At 31.9% G+C, this 20,068-nt stretch overlaps 1 protein-coding gene and 1 long non-coding RNA gene across 2 annotated transcripts; both read left to right on the top strand.

Moving 5' to 3' along the window:
• The first annotated feature begins 7,125 nt into the window (after positions 1–7,125).
• Positions 7,126–8,556, top strand: LOC107004391 (scarecrow-like protein 23). The gene has a single exon (XM_015202595.1). The coding sequence runs from the start codon at positions 7,126–7,128 to the stop codon at positions 8,554–8,556; it is 1,431 nt and encodes a 476-aa protein (XP_015058081.1).
• A 2,141-nt stretch (positions 8,557–10,697) lies between these two features.
• Positions 10,698–13,133, top strand: LOC114074788. The gene is made up of 2 exons (XR_003575063.1): positions 10,698–10,852; positions 12,630–13,133. It is a non-coding gene; the product is annotated as an uncharacterized LOC114074788 (long non-coding RNA).
• Positions 13,134–20,068: the final 6,935 nt, after the last annotated feature.

Below are 20,068 nucleotides of genomic sequence, written 5' to 3'. Positions count from 1 at the left end.
ATAACAGACACAACTAGCTAACCACTTGATTAATATCAACTAATTAACTGCAAATAAAAGGGAACTGCTGTGCTGTGCAAGTATATATATACCTGCATTTGGCGTAAATGACTGATGTAAGTAAAAACTCTTCTCCTGGCAGTCGAAATTCTTATTTGCACGATATATGACATTACCATGGAATGCTCTTCTTGAGCCATTCATGCTAGTTCAGCCAACACATTCTCGAGGGGAACTCTCAGTTAAGAATAAGCAATCTTGAACAATGAAGCTCTGAGAGGAAAATCGTCTTCTTCAGCTCTCCAATCTTGAACAATGAAGCTCTGAGAGAAAAATCGTCTTCTTCAGTTCGTCTTCAGAGAAATCGCACTGCTCTTCGATTCTTCGGCTGAAAATGGTGTTCTTCAGCTGAAGTTTGACAGAAATGTGACGAAAATTGATTTATTTCGTTCTTCGATCCTCTTCTTCAGTTCTTCCAAATGGGTTCTTCATTTCTGGATGAAAACCTATTCTTCAGCTGAAAGTGAAAGCTTCAGCTGAAGTTTTAGGAATGTTGCCCTTTTTATTTTTTTAATGTTTTATTCTTTTTAATATTTCTTTAATGTTTTATTTTTTTGGCCAAATAAAAATGGGAGGGAGTTCAAACTTAAATGTTAAAATGTTGGAGGGAATATAAAATTTTGGTGAAAACACTAAGGCCACATTTTTAATGTGTTGTATTTTCAATTATAAAAATAACACACTTTAAAAGTGTGGCCATTCATGTAAATAGTTGTTGCCAACTATAACAACACTTATAAAGTATAGTTTATCCCAAGAGTACACTTTAGAAGTGTTGGTAAAATTAATGTAGCTAAAAGTCAAAATCATTGGCTACACTTTAAAAGTGTTCCCAAAAGTATTTTAGGCAACACTTTATAAGCGTTGTCAAGATTTAGTGTTGCCATAGACCTAAAATGGTGTAGTGCCATACAATATACATAAGGAAATTACAAAATACCCCACCATTTAACATTATCAGAAACAGTAATACTTAGAACCTTAATTTTACTAAAAAGCCTAAATTTTTTAAACTAATTATCAGAAACCTTAATGCTCATGCATGAATAAGGTGAAAAACTCCATAATAATACATTCATTAAGTGAAAATTCTAGTTGAAAACTATAAGACCCCTAATCGGAAACTCAATCGGGAACTATGGAGAAACCCTAGTCAAATCATGGCAAAACCTTAAACAAAAAATAGGGAAAAATATGAATGAAGAATTAAAGTAAACAGACAATAACACATCAAGCCTTCACCAAATCGAGTGGCTAATCACCTACTCAGTAACAATTTCAGACAAGATCAAAAGAAAATCGATCAATCGACACCAATTGACCAAACACTTCACGAAATCTAGCAAGCCTTTACTCTAGAACTGCAACTAACCCAAATCTACTCGTTACTCCGTCAATTACACTTGCCAAAAATTTTGAAGTTCGTTTGAGATTACACTTCTTAGAATTGGTTAGAGGTTTTGAGCAAAGCGGAGAGGTTTAGAACAAAGCTTCTTCGAGAAGTTTTAATCGATGTGAATTGTGAAGGTTTGAAATTTGGTCCCGAAGTTTTAATTATCGAGGTGGCAAAATATTTATCTAGGTGTCGTGCGCGTGTAGACACGGTTGTGGTGATCGGTCAAAAAAGGTATACGTGTTGGATGAATAAACAAGTTTAGGGAGGTAATTAAAACAAAATAAAATTTAGGTGTACACTGAATAGAAAACTTCAACTTCAGTCTTCAGGGGGTTAATGAATACTTTTACCCATCTTTTATTGCACATAAGAAAATAAGTAAGAAATTAACCTACTTATTTTTCAGGAAAACATCTTCGATGATATCAAACACAGTTTTTTTCATAAAATAATTTTTAATTTTTACCATGTCTGGTTGATCAAAATTTTTAGAATATATTTTCCGTACTTTGGAAATGACTTTCCTAATGGAATTAAGTAAGGTAAACAAGTTTCACAAGTAAAATCGCACATTACTTTTAATATATCCTCCCCCATTGAGAACACACCTCATCTTCATCCCGCTCATATATATCCTCAATCCCCACCTCCTACGGTATTCATCTAAATTATATACAAATAAATTTAAAATATTAATTTAATGCTTTTGTATCAAATAATTTTCCTTATAAAATTGTTTTCAATGATATTTTTTCCTTTCACATCAAATAGTTGGTGTTATGATTGATAGTTACTGTGAAATTGTTTCATATCAACTGATTTTGAATTATTGCTTTAATGTTGATAAATGTTGTCTTTAGCTACTAAATCACCTCTAACTAATTTTTTTTAAAAAAAAATTCAGCTCAAGTTAAAATTAGAGACCAATAAAAGAAAATATGTATAGTATTAAGTACGACTCTAGTTTTAAAATACTCATATTAATTATTACTAAAATTTACATTGAGTAATTGTTAAGTAATCTGCCATTTGTCAAATGCACAAATTAAAGAAGATAATGGACATGATTTGCATAAATTAGGCAAGATAGCATATTGATAATATTTTTTTGAAAATAAATTAATAACACTACAAACAGACAAATGAAAATAAAAATAAATTAAAATACAGCTAGGTATTAGTACATGTTGTCCATTAAAAAAAAATTGAAATTCAACTCCATGACAACAATACAGCTTCCATATTTTTTTGCAGATTTCAAGCACTTATTTAAATGCATGTAATGTACTAATTAAGAATAATATCATGTACTACTACTAACTAATTATTCCTTTAATTTCCTAGCTAAGTTATAACCTTTTTTTAAAATCATTATTATTCCGGCAAATGAATCATAATACTTCCAAAAAAGATATGACAAAAAATAATTGCGACAACAAACATAAAGTCATATTTGTATGTTATAGCTATAATTTTTATAATTACACTCCATAATAAATTTTTATTTGCTATGGAGCTTTTGGTTGATATAATTCGCTATGTACATCCAATTTATATACAAATTGCTCAGTTTGGTATAAATTCATTTATACAATTGGATAATTTGTATAGAAAACGTTTTCTGTGATTTGTATGTGTACGTGTTCTTTGTATAAGTGTATATATGAAATATATATGCAAATCTCTCTCTCGCTTTATACAACACAAATTAACATTGTAATTTGTATAATCTGTGTTTTTGTATAAAGCTAGAAAGAGAGAAAGAGAAAAGAAAACTGGACAGGAATAAATCTGTATTTATATAATTATACACACGAAAATATATGTATTTGTATTTGTATATACACTTTTCTCTAGCTTTATACAAACTCAAACACATTTTATATATTTGTATACCGAATGGATTTTTATACCGAATGGTTAATTGTATATCAAGAATGACTAATTATATACCGAACCAGATTACAAATAAATGAGATATTTACTGTGAATTACAAATAAAATAAATTATAGCTATAACATTTAATTTGAATTAATAGTTTGTTATTTTATATAATTTTCCTATTTTTATCCTTAAACCCTCGAGTAGAAATTCAATTATTGTACTATTTTCTGGTAAACAAATATTTATTTATCTTCATAACCATTAAACACAATCCCCCAAAACCTCAACTAAACTTTTTAGTCAATTAAACAAAGAGGGGGACAAATAGAGGGAAAATACGCTGAATCGTATTTCAAGTGAAATATTAATAGCTCGACTGATTTATTATTTGAATTTTTCACTTGTTAACGCGAATTTGATTCCCACTTATTATTTTTTTTAAAAAAAAATCGTACGTACATCAATAGTACTTGTGAGTATCGAAAAACTTAGTTTAAGTTCTTGATTAGTATTATCTACATAGATGTTTTCACCGGTAATGTGTGGAATAAACAAAACAATCTCATGATATGATATTTTCAAGATTTTATACGATTTTTCTTAAAAAGCAAAATTTGTCTAAGCTTTATAATTCACAAGTGCCAATTTTACACCTATTTATATTGGGAGATTGGTTTTATTACTCATCACAAATATTATTTTTGTTATGTATATAACCTTTTACATGATGAAAACTTAATAAGCACAAGATATCTTTATAGGGTGGTTTTTTTTTTTTTTTTGATTTTCCATCTGATGTTAGGTATTCATATTGGAGTTCGATTAAATCTAAATTTGTGTTTGGAAATTTCACATTTGGGATAAAACTCTTCCTAATAAAAGTGACTTCGTACGAACTGAAACTCAAAACCTCTAATTCAGAATGAGAAAGTATTTATCACTTCACCACGACGTTTATTAATCTTTTGTAATTCTATTTCAAAAAGTTACCAACAAATATAAGAAGTAAAAATAATGTTATCTTTAGTGACGGAGCCAAAAATTTGTTAAAGAGTGTACAGAAGTAGCAACTTGTTATGTTAAGGGTGTCCAAAATAGGTTATTTAATCATTTCGTATATCATTTTACTTGTATATATATGCTAATTTCTTTCCGACGAAGGTTGTCCAAAACGCCACTGGTTATCTTATACATATTTAACTTTCTTATAATTAGTTAGGAACTTATTGAGCACGTAAATAAATAGCATATGCATGCATGGACGAAGTTACGTGTAGATGAACAAAAATAAACCACAAAAATCCATACACAAAACTTCAAATCATAAGTTCCAAACAACACCGAATGTATATATGATTACTTCTTAGAAGAAGACAAGTTTTTTTCTTTGGAAAGGATTCACAATAATGGTCCATCTTATGCAAATATTTCTAACCTATAATCATACGCAAATTCAAAAATTATACATATTTTTTTAATAATAATCTCAAATAAATCTATAATTATAATTGGTTTACAATTAAATATATAATTGATGAATTTTTATAAATAAAGTAATTGAATTCAGATGAACCACAATCTGCCGGTGGTATTCTGATCTAAAACTGTCTTTTGCTTAGTGGTGGAGCCAGAAATTCTAATAAGGGGGTTCAAAATCTGAGATGTAAACATATGAACTAGTGAAAGGGGGTTCGACATCTATTATACATACCTAAAAAATTACTTGAACCATGTATAAAATAGTAATATTTTTTCACTGAGTGGGTTCGGATGACTGCCTCCACCCCTGCCCTTGCCTATGACCTATCAAAATAACTCTATAAAAATCTCTTTTACGCGTGAAAATAAAAATAAAAACTAGCATAAAGGATATATATGCTCTAGTTTTGTGAGGTAAACACATCAATGTCCCAAAAATATAACGGAGAGTATTTGCATACCATTTACAACAATTCAAGGTATATATATATCCTTTTTCCCAAAAATAAACGATAAAGGACTACAAAACTAGTAATCGACTCGTATACTCCAAATTCTATCATACCAAAATCGTGACTTCAAAAAGCTAGTATCCTAACGAAGACATCATAATTTTCAATCACTTTATTGATCATTAGATCACACCCTTGACACTATAACAAAAATGATCATTAGCAACAATTAATTCTTAATTGCCGCTAAATATATATTTTTAGCGGCATTGCACTCTTTGTATATGTCCCTAAAGCCTTTAAGAACATTGATTCTAATAACACTTAACAAATGCTGGTAAAGACTTTAGCACTCTTTATTAATGTCAATATTTAATGCCGCTAAAAGTCGTTTTTGTTATAGTGTGAGTGCAGCTAGGATCCTATTTATGTCTAGTTTGAACCAAAAAAAACATTAAAAAAAATGATTGCTCAGAATAATAAATTAAATGACATTTTTGAAATTTATATCTCCAACACTATACCTAAATACGTGCGTACATCCTGTTATATATATTAAAAAAATGTTCCTAATATTTTAAACTAATGTAATTAAGTAGATATAATTGACATAATATCTGTGTTGTAGACATTAGATTAAGACTAGCTAGAATATTTGTTCAAAGAATCTACGTGTGGATTAGGACATATATATTATTACATTAAGCTAATTAATATATGATAATATATATACCTGCCTCATCAATACATCATTAACTCATCATAATTAGTTTAAAACTATCTTTATTTTTAATTCTAAACGTACATGAATTTTTCATTTGACTTAAATTAAAGATATATAGATGTTTTCGTCGTTTTACGAAACATAGTCGTCCATCGCATTTCACAAGAAATCTAAAATAGGAAAAGTAGTTTGAATGAAAATGGAATCTATTTGAGGAATATATTTGAATAAAATTAATAGATAATGACAACTTTAAGGTGAATTGTGCAACTACTATCTTAGACTTAATTAATTATGATTAGATTAATATTAAAAAGAAATAGAATAATGTAGGCATTTGGTTGAAAATTAAAGCATCTAGAAAGGAGGGTCTCTTTTTTTCTTCTTCTTATTATACCAAAACTTGTCCATATAAGGACGGTAGGTTAGATATATAGTTTTTTAGGTTCTTTTTGTCTCTTTCATGTTGGCATCTTTTTTTGCTTTACCTTTAATATAATATTAACATATCACAATAACATATTCAGCGTAATTTCATAAATTGAACCTGAAAAAAAAATTACTCCTATAAGATTCAAAATGACATGAAAATAGTTTTTTTAATGAGTTATTATCTTTTTTTTAAAGAAAAAATTTCCTTTTGATTGCACGTTTGGTGTCGGTTTGAATAATTAAATTAAATTTATTTGATTTTGATTTTAACTATTAGTTATTCCGATTCGTGAACAAATTAATAATTAACAATTAATTTCGAATTTGAGGATTAAAACAAACAACTAAACAATTTTTTTTAAAAAAAATACATATGGGAGCCATTTTATATACTTCAAAGAATAAATACTTAAAGAAAAAAAAAGTAATTATCTTGACATTGAACACTTATTTATTTTTCTTAACAAAAAGATACCCTTCAATCCTTTGTATTAATCAAACACTTTATACCTTCCCCCTTGTCCTACTAGACTTGTCACAAAATGACAAGAAAATATTTAAATTCCCATCTCATATTTTCCATTATATAAAGCTTGCCTAATAATTGTTCATTCCTCCAAACAAAAAAAAAACCTCTATACATTTTTCCTCAATTTATTATTTAATTTCTCTTTTTACCAATATAACACAAATTAAAATGGGAGATATTGTAGATCATGAAGAAGAGTTGTTGAGTCTTAGACTTGCTATAGTCAATGATTCATCATGTTGTGATAATCATATAAATAAGAAGATCATCAAGAAGAGAAAAAGGAGGGAATTAATGATGAATTTCATAAATACTTGGGATTTAAATGAAAGTAATTGTGAAGGAAAAATATTAAGTCTTTTAGAGTTGAGAGAAATGATGTTAAAAAATGATGTAAAGAAAAAAGGTCATATTATTAATGATGGAAAAGGTCTACACCTAATCCATTCATTGCTTATTTCAGCCACATCAATTGATGAAAATAGCATGAGTTTAGCTATTGAAAATCTACATGAATTGTATCAAAATGTTACCTTATTTGGTGATTCAATCCAAAGAATGGCTGCCTATTTTGCTGATGGATTAATAGCAAGACTATTAACGCGAAAATCGCCATTTTATGACATGATAATGAAGCCACCAACACAAGAAGAAGAGTTCTTGGCTTTCACTCAATTCTACAAGGTTTCTCCTTTTTATCAATTTGCTCATTTCACATCTAACCAAGCCATTCTTGAAGTCTTTGAGAAAGAATTAGAATATAACAATGGATTATTGCATGTTATAGACTTTTTTGACATATCTTATGGATTTCAATGGCCTTCTCTAATTCAATCTCTATCAGAAAACTCAACCACATTGAATAGAATTTCTCTCAAGATCACTGGATATGGAAGAACTATCGATGAATTGAGAGAAACTGAGACAAGACTTGTTAGTTTTGCAAAGGGTTTTCGAAATTTATCTTTTGAGTTTCAAGGGGTTTTAAGTGGATATAAACTAAGTAACCTAACAAAAAGGAAAAATGAGACATTAGCTATAAATTTGATCTTTCATTTGAACTCATTAGGTACTTATTCCAAGATTTCAAAGACATTGAAAGAAGTACATGATCTTTGTCCTTCTATAGTTACTATAGTGGAACAAGAAGGATGTAAAATCCCTAAAACAAATTTCATGCCAAGATTCATGGATTCATTGCATTATTTCGCGGCTATGTTTGATTCATTAGATGATTGTTTACCTATTGATAGTATTGAAAGATTGAGTATTGAAAAAAACCATCTTGGGAAAGAGATCAAGAATGTGTTGAATTATGATAATTCATCATCAAGATATAATGATGATAATGAACAAATGGAGACATGTAAAGGGAGAATGGAAAGTCATGGATTTATAGGAGTTCCATTGAGTTGTAAGAACATAATGCAAGCAAAGTTGCTTATGAAAATTAGAAGTTATTCTAATTCTACAATACAAATTGATGGAGGAATAAATGGAGGGTTTAGGGTTTTTGAAATTGAGGATCCAAGAGCTATTTCTCTAGCATGGCAAGATAGGTCTATTGTAACTGCATCTGCATGGCATTGTGTATTGTAAAATTACCTATTCTAATTAACATATTCTTCAATTTTTTTGCAAGTTCAAAAGATTTTTTTATGACAAAGGAAAGTCCGTAACTACTACACTTTAGATGCATATCACTACAAGAAAACTGTGAATTACGTGGACATTTTCCTGAGAATTAGTATGAAAATTTGCAGGAAAATAAGTTTCCTGCGAATTTTCTAACTCATACTCGAAAAAATTACCATATAATTCACAGTTTTTTTAGTATACCGAATAAAAATACCGCTCCTACCAATAACTAGCAATTCATTTCTCATTCATGTTGTAATACTATAGAGAGAGACTCAATTTTGGCCCTCCCAACTTTGATTAATTTTGAGGTTCTTCAAATGAGATAATTGAAAATAATTATTTTGCAAACATTAAAAATATTTTGATAACAACTTTCAAGGCAATTTGACTAAATATATCTCTAAATCCCATAATAATATATAGATTAAGAATAAATATTTGAAAATTTGTGTGCCAAGAGGAGCTTTCAAAAATATCAAAGACTTGAAACATAATGAGGCAAAAATAGCTAATATTTCTATAGTTTGAGTAGGTCACGATTTGTATATCTCACGTGACTATTAAATATTTATACAAATAAGACTCTCAATTTAATAATAAATGTGATATTTTTTTTTAAAAAAAAATCCCACGAATCATGCATAATCTCACCAATCAAGGAAAAAATCCCACAATTCAAGTAATGAAGTTTGATTTATGCTCCTCGACCATTAGATCAATTGTTGTGATATAGAAAGCATACACTTGAATTATAGTATTATAACTGAATTCTATACACTCATAATAAACTGAAGTTAGGGAGAAAATGAATCAATTATAGTATTACAATATAAACTCATACAATCAAATGAAATATAACATTACAATTGAATTCTATAAATTCATAGAATCAAGTGAATTCAGGGAGAAAATGAATGAACATAATATTACCATTGAATTATATAAACTCATGCAATAAAATGAATTTAAAGAGAAAAGAATTGAATCATAGTATTTACACAAACTATTAATGTAGGAAAATTACGCGGTTAAGCAAACTTATACTATTTAATTACTCATCATAGTTATAGTTTGCTATAATTACCACTCGCAACTAACATCATACATTAATTACGTGAGATGACTTTGAGTTTGTATAATTAGTCAAGTTTGTATATGTATAATTCGTAATATACAATTTTTCAACCTATATACATTTACAATTCATCTCTCTCCCACTCTCTACCCTCTCTCGCTCGCCTCTCTTCTCCCTCTCCCAATATTGATCGTCTCTCTCCTCCCTCTCCCAGTCTCGCTTTAATATGTTACAATTATATGCATATACAATTCACTTCTCTCCCCCACTCTCTGCTATCTCTCGCTCGCTCGCCTCTCTCCTCTCTCTTCTCTCTTCCAGTCTCTCTCACCTTTCTCCTCCCTCTCCCAATCTCTCTTGCAATATATACAAATACATATGTATAATGTGCAATTATCTAACTGATATACCTATATATTTCACCTTTCTCCTACTTGTTTCCCCCTCTCTCGCCTCTCTCCTATTTATAACATGTAGCTACTGTTGACACCCAATTTTGGACCTCCAAAATATATATTAATCATCGAGCTTCTTAAATTTCAAACGATTTGAAATAATTAGTTTTTATAAAGTTCAAAATAGTTTCAAGTTATTTTTAATTAAGTTTACCGTTTATGTGTGTGTGTATGTGTTGTTTTCTTCATATAATTAGTATATTATGAACATTTTGAAAATCATCTCAAATTTTTTTATTTTCAGTGATTACTTTGTTAAATTAGCTTTGTTTAAATTGTGGTTATAATTTTGAATATTTGATTTGATTATTTCATTTCGTTAAGGTAAAGAAGTTTGTAAATTAATTAATATTAATTCGTCTTATTTAGAGTTTAGTCGAATTTGTTAACTTAACTCATTTTGTGCTTAAACTCTAAACTCTAGCCTTACCTCAACTTAAACCCATCTAAGATTTAAAATTGGGCCACATCTGTCTAAGTCAGCAGCCCACACCAAATTAATAAGAGTTAAAGCTTTAAGAAAAAGATGTTTTCCTTTTTTCTTGAGCAAAATATTCATAGCAGTTTAAAGCAAAGATATATAAGAAATATACATATAGATGCATCAAAGTCGTGTTCAGATCAGAGATAGTGTTAAGAATTCTCGATCATTGTTCAAACCCGAGTCGCGTAGTGAAGATAAGCTCCTTGCTCACCCTATCCCTAGTTCGCTGCCTCGCAAAAGGTGAATTTTATTTTATTTTATTTATTTTGACTCGTCTCAGTTTGTGATTGTTTGTTTCTCTGAGTAACTCTGTCTTTTGCTTAGTCCATCGTTGTTGTATGTTGTTTAGTTTATAGCTGTTGTTTGTTAAAAGTCTGCTTGATTTCGAATGGGGCTAATTTAGTCGACTAATGCATCAACTATATTCAACTCGTCTTCAAACATCTATTGATACTGTGAGCAATTTGTTTGATTTTGTCTTGTGAGTTCCAACTGTTTGTTTGTTTACTGTTGAGCTTGTTCGTGATGTATTCGAGTTATCTTCTTCCCTCTGTCTGTTTGTGCTCATTTCTTAGTGACTTAGTGCCCAAGCCCTGTCAGTTCCTCCTTTTGCTTAAGGGGACAAGTTTACTATAGCTTTCAACATTTTCTTTGACATGATATGTTAACACCATTAGATTTTATCAACTATAGTTGGTTAGGATAAGTATGTGATGTTTTGTTGGCTGATAATGCAACATTGTTTTTCTTTCGATTTGGGTTTTCTATTATTCGGGAAATGACCTAAAATATCCTTAAAGTATTGGAAATGGTACAAAATTACCCTTCATCCACCTATTGGCTCCAAAATGCCCTTTCCATCCACCTATTCGCTCCAAAATACCCTTGTCATCCACCTTTGTGACCACTTTTTTAATTGTTTTAAAATCGAACTCTTTAAATATTTTTTAAAATACTTGACGTTCAACTATTGGTTATAATTTAATTTATTAATATAATTTATAAGTCAACCCACTATCCATTAATTACTAACTAAACCTCACCCAATTAATAATTCAATTATAATATCAAAATCATCATAAACACTACTAAAACACGATGAAATTATAGATTCCTGAAAATAACATTCAAAATTATTCGAGTCCGAATTTAAGCCCCAATTAAATTTAGGTTGAGCCGCTTATTTATGAGGATACTTTCTTTCAAGACTAAATGAGAAATTTATAATTAAAGGTAAAGAAGTAATATATCCCGAATTAATTCATGCATTTTTTTAAATATATTTTTTATAAATATTTATTATTTGTTTTAAAACCTTTAATATATTATTTTTTAAAAAAGTTACCTATGAAGTAACATCACATAATTGAGATGTAAGAATAATTAAGATAAACATAGTCAGACTTTTAAGTTTATCGGTAATTTTATTTAGATACTTGAATGTATGATAATTTACTTCTATAGATATTTTTGCCTCAAATTTTTAAAAACACTCAATTGATAGTAGTTAATCTATTGTTGCATTAATAATGTGACAGATTTATTTATTTAGAGGGGTTTAATTAGTAATGGGTGGGTAGTGGATTGATTTATAAATTATATTAATAAGTTAAATTATAACAAATAGTTGAGCGCCACGTGTTTAAAAAAATATTTAAATAGTTTAAATATAAAAAGTGGTCAATTTTGAATCAAAAGGTGGATGACAAGAGTATTTTGGACCCAATAGGTGGGTGAGAAGGGTATTTTGGAGCCAATACGTGGATGGAGTATAATTTTGTACAATTTTCAATACTTTAAGGGTATTTTAGGCCCTTTTCCGTTTATTATTTAATGATTATAATAATTCACTCAAGTTTTCTTTTGGAATCCTATGTCCCGGTTTAATTCAAATCTCTTAAGTAGCTTTTGTTTGGCAAAAATCTGTTTTTCTTTTGTTCAAAATACATTTTGTTTATATCATTTCATATGCTAACTAGCTTCCTTTTTTTTTCTGCATGTAAAAAATTCATTTCAGGTCCTTACAGACCTCACTTTATCTATTTGCATCCTCTCGTTGATCCGTAAAGGCTCAACTACCATATCCGAGTCGTCCATCCCCTTCTAAACTGGTGTACAGGTCAAAAGGCAACAAATATGTTGCTGGGAATTAATCTGCAGGTCTCCAAAGCTATGAAAGGGGCTGATAATGCCGTTGTATGCTCTGATATACAATCATAAGATACGATATACAGGTAAAAAATTAGTGCAGCTGTTTGGGAAGCTGAATACTGGTATATATACTGACTATACACGGCGATATACAAAAACAAATTGAAATACAATCCGTATACGGCGGTATACGCTGAAATATTGGAGGAAAATAGATTCAAGGGCCCAAAAATGGTGCAGCAAAATTTGGGCCAAAAGGCCCAAATTTGACATTTCTATGCTTATTCTTTACTTATTATTGTGGCCACTAACATATTATTTGATTTTCGATTTTAATTTAATTAATCCCGAATGATATTCATTTTTCTTTCGTTATAGATATTAAAATTTATATATATATATATACATACACACACGTATATATATTTATTAGCCTTTGTCAACACTTTAAATTATTTTCATTAAAAAAAAATCTCTTATTTTAGTTTATTTCCCTTTAAATAGTTAAATAAAATGAAGTAGTAAATAAAAATAAGTAATACAAATAAAATTTGGATCTACTTAACTTAGAAAATTTTGAAAAGAAATTTGTTTAGAGAGTCTTTTTAGTCAAATCGCCAGTAAACCGCAAGTTAGCGGGCATTCCGAGGGCCTAACACCTTCTCGGAATGTACATTTGAGTTTCAAACCATTTCAATCGATTTTTATATATTTTAAATCTTTTAAAAATAATTGTAAGTTTTCTTGATTTTACTAAAAAATCAAGTGGCGACTCTGTTGATTTGGAAAGTCGATTTTTCTTAAATCATAAGATCAATTGATTTTTTGAAACTAAATCATTTTTCCTTTTACCATATATTTTTGTAAAACAGAAATGACAACTCTGCTGGAGATTAATTATGTTCTAACCAAAAGGATTGAACTAATTTGACTAATTGTTATTATTAAATTGCTTATATGTGATTAAATTACATAAATTATAAACTGGCATTGTATATCATGACATATTTTGGATGTATGTATAGTATATTAAAGGACGCTTCGCCGAACCGCTGCCGGAATTTTTTATACTCGCCCTTTTTTGGAATTAGCTGTAATTTATTGGTTCGTCATGCGTCCAATGGTTGTCGCGAGTTCCAGCCCAAACTATCCGTTTGGGTTCCCGGTCTTTTCAAAAGTCACTCCTAGTAAACTAGCGTAGAGCTGAGCTAAATCCCGAATTTAGGAACATTTGAACTAAGATGACCCAACACCCAAGGCGTGTTGGACCCATTAGAAGCCCACCTTGTGTCTAATTGGCTCAAATTGCCAAAAAATAGACAACCATGCTTACGTGTTGATTGAAGGATATATATGTGTATTTTAACAATTTATTGTTTATGGGGGTGGGGGTTAACTAATCTTTGTCTGCTACTTTTGTAGGATGGATTCGATACACGCCTTTGAAAACAAGAATGGTTACCGTCCCCGATCCCTTCCTCAAAGTATGATGGAAATTCATGAATAATGATGACAAGATAGTTCAGAAACACATAGGCTATCTTCCATCGCTGCTAGAAATGAATGCTTGGCCCGATTCAATGTAAGAATCTTCAACAAAGTATAGAGAGATACGTTGCGAGTGGTGAATTTTCTCATCCAAATGGGTCCGGCAGAGTTCAGTCTTAGACATTGACACCAGCTATAACCTTCTTCTAGGAAGGCCTTTCATCCACATGGCTGGAGTTGTGCCTTCTACTCTTCACCAGATGATGAAGCTCATTTGGAAGGATGATGAACTAGTTATTCACGGCAAAAGGAGTCACTCCGGCAGGCAGACGCCCATTATTGATAAAGTCTCGCAAGGTACCGATTTCTACACGGTGGAGCTGGTAAATGCCACCAGTGACGATTTGGCCCCACAGCCTCCTATGCCTGCTGTGTACAAGATGATCGCCACTGTGATGTTGCAGAGTGGATTCGAACCAAGGTTCGGATTGGGAAAGAATTCCCAAGGAATTATTGAGCCTATTCAAGTTCCCGTTAAAGGAGCAAGATATGGTTTGGGGTACATTCCCACAGATAATGATGTGAAGTTGAAGAAGAACAATGATCAAGCATTGGCTAAGCCAATCCCCCATCTGTATCAATCATTTCCAGTCCGGGAGTATACCGAATATGATGACTTTTGGGAAGGAATCTGTGGCCTTTCGAAGAGATTGATGTTGTTATTGAGGACGAGGTCGAGTTAACAAGAATCTGCAATGTTGAGCCTGAGGAGATTCTACAGAATTACACCTCCACGCCAATCCTGATTTCTCAAACTCCTTGGTAGAAGGGCATCATTTATGCATATTTAAATTGGTTTAAGTCTGGAAGAGGCCCGAGACTCATCATTTTACTTAATTGAACGTTTAAATTTTCTTATGATGTTTAAAAAGGCAAAATGGCACTTGCCATGGCCAAAGTTTACGTTGTTCTTCCAATTTAATTGAAAGCCTCCTTTATTCAAAATTTGCTTAATTATTTATTTGCTATATTTTACTTTCCTAAATTTGTCTATTTATGGTTTCAGTAATATAAGTTTTAAACCTTCTAATGTCATGTCATGTCACGAGTTGAACGAACAAAATGAGGCAGGTGCTGATGAGGTTGATGAATACGAAAAGGAAATGAGGCACCGAAATATGTTGCTGAAGAGTTTCTAAAGTTTGAAAATTAGTATAAGTAGAATTTAGAGGAAACTAAAACTGTAAATCTGGGAGACCAAGAGTGTGTCAAAGAGGTCAAAATCAGCGTTCACTTGAATGAAGCTCAAAGAAATGGCCTGATTCATTTACTCACTGAGTACATCGATGTGTTCATCTGGAAAGTCAGCGACATGCTAGGGCTGAGTACCAATGTAGTGTCTCACAAGTTGACGGTCAATCCGAGGTTCAGTCCAGTGAAACAGAAGGCTCGGAAGTTCAAGCCAAAGTTGATTTTAAAGATTAAAGAAGATATAACCAAGCATATCGAGTCTCGATTCCCGACTTGGTTGGCCAATGTTATTCCGGTCGCCAAAAAGACGGGAAAATCAGAATTTGTGTCGATTACAGGCTTCTTAAGAAAGCCAGCCCAAAGGATAATTTTTCGTTGCCAAACATTCATATTCTAATTGATAATTGTGCTAAGTATGAAATGTAGTCATTTGTGGATTGTTACATAGGTTATCATCATATTTTGATGGACCAGGAAGATGCAGAAAAGACAACTTTTATTACCCCTTGGGGTGTATATCGTTATAGGTTGATGCCATTTGGCCTCAAGAATGCTGGTGCTACCTATATGAGGGCTATGATGACTATATTTCATGATATGATTCATAAGAAGATCGAGGTGTATGTGGATGACATCATAAGCAAGTTCCGCGAGAATTTGGACCACTTGACGCATTTAAAGAAGTTTTTTAGTTGTATGCATTGGTATAATTTGAAGTTAAATCCCGCTAAATGTGCTTTTGGGGTGCCAGCCGACAAGTTGTTGGGATTTATAGTCAGCAGAATAGTTATTGAGCTCGATCCTTCCAAGATTAAGGCAATTCAAGAGTTACCTCCTCCGAAGACCAAAAAGGAAGTGATGAGTTTCTTAGGGAGGTTGAACTACATCAGTCGAATCATAGCTGAATCAACTGTGGTGTGGGTGAGACTATCTTCAAGTTGTTGAAGAAAGACACTTTGACAAAGTGGACTGAAGAATGTCAGACTGCTTTTGATGCTATCAAGAACTATTTGTCCAACCCACCGGTATTGGTTCCTTCGCGAGAAGGGAGCCCGTTGTTGTTTTATTTGTCTGTCTCAGATAACGCATTGGGATGCGTTCTTGGGCAGCATAACGAAACAGGGAATAAGAAATGAGCTATTATTATATAAGCAAGAAATTCACGTCGTATGAGTCTCGTTATACTCTTTTGGAGAGAATGTGTTATGCTTTGACTTGTATCGCTCAGAAGTTTGAGGCATTATTTGTCTTTTTGTACTACATATCTCATCTTCAGAATGGATCTATTGAAGTATATTTTCCAGAAGGCAATGCCGAATGGAAAGTTATCCAAATGGCAAATGTTGTTGAGTGAATTTGATATTGAGTATTTTACTCAGAAGGCGATAAAAGCACATGCCTTGGCTAATCATCTTGCAGAAAATCCCGTTGATGAAGAGTATGAACCGCTCAAGACTTATTTCACGATGAAGAAGTACCATTTGTGGTTGAAGATATTTTTGAAATATATCCTGGATGGAAATTATTCTTTGATAGAGTATCAAATCACCAAGATAAAGGTGTCGGAGTGGTTTTAGTGTCAGAATCCGGTCAACATTATCCTATGCCAGCTAAACTCCGATTTAATTGCACGAACAACATGCCTGAATATGAAGCTTGTATTCTTGGGTTGAAAATGGTCATCGACATGAATGTCCACGAGTTGTTGGTTATTTGAGATTTAGATTTGGTTGATTCATCACGTTCAAGGAGGGTGGGCCGTGAAGAACCATAAGATTATACCTTAATTACAGTATGTATAGAAGTTGTGCAAAAGATTTCATAATATCGAGTTTAGACATTCTCCCAGAATACAAAATGAGTTGACCGATGCTCTTGCCACCATTGCTTCAATGATTAAACATCCAGATACTGATTATATTGATCCTATGGATATTGAGCTGAAGGAACATCCAGTCCATTGTTCACATGTTGAAGCAGAATCAGATGGTTTACCATGGTATTTCGATATCCTGAAGATGCTACATCCAATTAGAAAGTCGGTACACCATATGACTCTCAATTTCTTTCTAAGTGGAGGAATCTTTTATAAGAGGACTCCAGATTTGGGTCGTCTCAGATGTGTCGATGCTGGTGAAGCTGTGAAACTTATTGAACAGATACATGCTGGAGTTTGTGGCGCATATGTGAATGGACTCACTTTGGCAAGGAAGATCCTACGGGCCGGTTATTTTTGGATGATTATGGAGAAAGATTGTTGCAAGTTTGTTCAAAAATGTCATAAATGGCAAGTGCATGGTGATTTGATCCAAGTGCCACCTTATGAACTCAATGTTATGAGTTCACCTTGGCCATTTGTAGCGTGGGGTATGGATGTCCTCGGTCCGATAGAGCTAGCTGATTCTAATGGACACAGATTTATTTTGGTTGTCATTGATTATTTGACCAAGTGGGTGGAAGCAGCTTCGTACAAGTCGATGACCAAGAAAGTTGTAGCTGATTTTGTTAGCAACAATCTTATATGTAGGTTTGGAGTACCAGAGTCTGTCATTACTGATAATGGTGCAAATCTCAACAGCCATTTGATGAGAGGTATTTGTGAGCAATTTAAGACACTCACCAAAACTCAATCGCTTATCTTCCTCAAATGAATGGAGCTGTAGAGGCCTCCAATAAGAACATCAAGAAGATCCTAAGGAAAATAATTGACAATCACCAATATCGGCATGAGATGTTGACATATGCTTTGTTGGGTTATCAAACGACTGTCAGAACGTCGATTCGAGCTACTCCAAACTTGCTAGTATATGGAACAGAAGCGGTCATTACCGGCTGAAGTTGAGATACCATCCTTGAGGATCATCCAAGAAGCAAAATTGAGTAATGTTGAATGGGTCAGCAAGCGGATTGATCAGTTGACCTTGATCGATGAGAAGAGAATGGTTGTCGTTTGTCATGGTCAACTATATCAACAAAAAATGATTCGCGCTATCCACAAGAGAGTTAGAGGCAGAATTTTTGAAGTTGGTCAGTTAGTACTTAAGCGCATTTTTCCTCACCAAGATGAGTACAAAGGAAAATTTACACTGAATTGTCAAGGACCTTACATGGTTTTCAAGGTACTTTGAGGTGGTTTGGTCCTGTCGGAGATGGATGGCACTGCATGGCCAAAACCGATCAACTTAGATGATGTCAAGAGATATTACGTGTGAAGCTTTAGTTTGTATTTTTGTTATTTACTTGTAATTGTTTTGTTTGCGTGTATTTGTTTTTTTCAAAACTCATCCCCTCTGTAATGAACTACGTCTGACCTGATTTCTCAAGAATGAGATATGTAGGCGGCCTATGTCGGCCTCGGTCACTCCATTTATCCCTTAAATATTTTTTTGTATTTGAACTACGTTCGACCTGAATTCTCAAGAATGAGATACGTAGACGGCCTATGTCGGCCACGGTCGGTTTATTTGTAAATTTCTTATTACTATTAACCTTGAGGGGGGACTACGTTTGACCTGATTCCTGCTTCAATGGGATACGTTGGCGCTACAAGGGTTCAGTCATATTTCCCGTAAGATTTTTATTCCTCTTTACAGTAGAAATTGGGATAGAATTTTGGGAGGGACTCAAAAATTCTCAAGAAGAATATTTTTCCTTAATAAGTAAAGACCAAAAATATTTCGAAATTTACAACTGGGACATAATTTTTAAGAGGATCTCAAAAAATTTAGGACAGGTACAGGTGAAGTGGGCCAAAGACCAAAAATAAATGGGTCAAAACTCAAAAAACAAGTGGGTCCAAATACCGGTCCAGGCGGACAGAAACCGAATTCGGACCCAACTCCCTCTCCCTCTCTCTCTCTCTCTCCGTTTTTTACTTACCGCTTACATGTTTTGTTTTAACTTGTCGTTAGTCTTGAGGTTAAAAAACTGAGTCCCCTCCAAGACGCCGTTTTGTTTTAATCAAAATCAATCAAGTATAAATGGATTAAAAACAAATAAGATTTGAAAAATTAAATAGCTCACTTAGATGTGAATTAACTACTTTCTCAAAACAACTCTAAATAATTTTATCTCAAAATATAAGTTATTCATTTTAGCCAAACAAAATTAATTGTCGGATAGCCGCAAGTCAGCGAACGTCTTATGTGCTTCCAAAACCTTCCTAAGACGTTAATAAGAATCCCCGAACCCCTTTAAAGTTTTCAATCGATTTTTCTGTTAAGTCTTTTGAAAACATAGTTTTCTTGATTTTTCTTCAAAAATTAAGTGGCGACTCTAAAAGTCGAAAACTTACAAATAATATTTTTCCCAAAAAATTTTCTTATAAAACAGCTACAAATTGTAATTATCAAACTATAGCTATAGAGAGTAATTAGTCAGTTTTTATATTTGTTTAATTTCAGTAAGAAATTAGTGAATCAGGGTGAAGAAATTGTATCTTCATTGACATTAATTAAATTTTAGTTGAGTAAATGAGCATTTAAGATATTACTTTGATGTTTGTTTTCTTTTTGGGAAAACCACATAATACATCAATATCATATAAGTTAATTTTATATATATATA

The sequence above is a fragment of the Solanum pennellii genome, chromosome 11 (genome assembly GCF_001406875.1).
Source record: "Solanum pennellii chromosome 11, SPENNV200".
Classification (NCBI taxonomy): Eukaryota; Viridiplantae; Streptophyta; class Magnoliopsida; order Solanales; family Solanaceae; genus Solanum; species Solanum pennellii.
The sequence above is the reverse complement of the archived record's forward strand: the minus strand, read 5'-3'. Positions and strand labels throughout refer to the sequence as shown.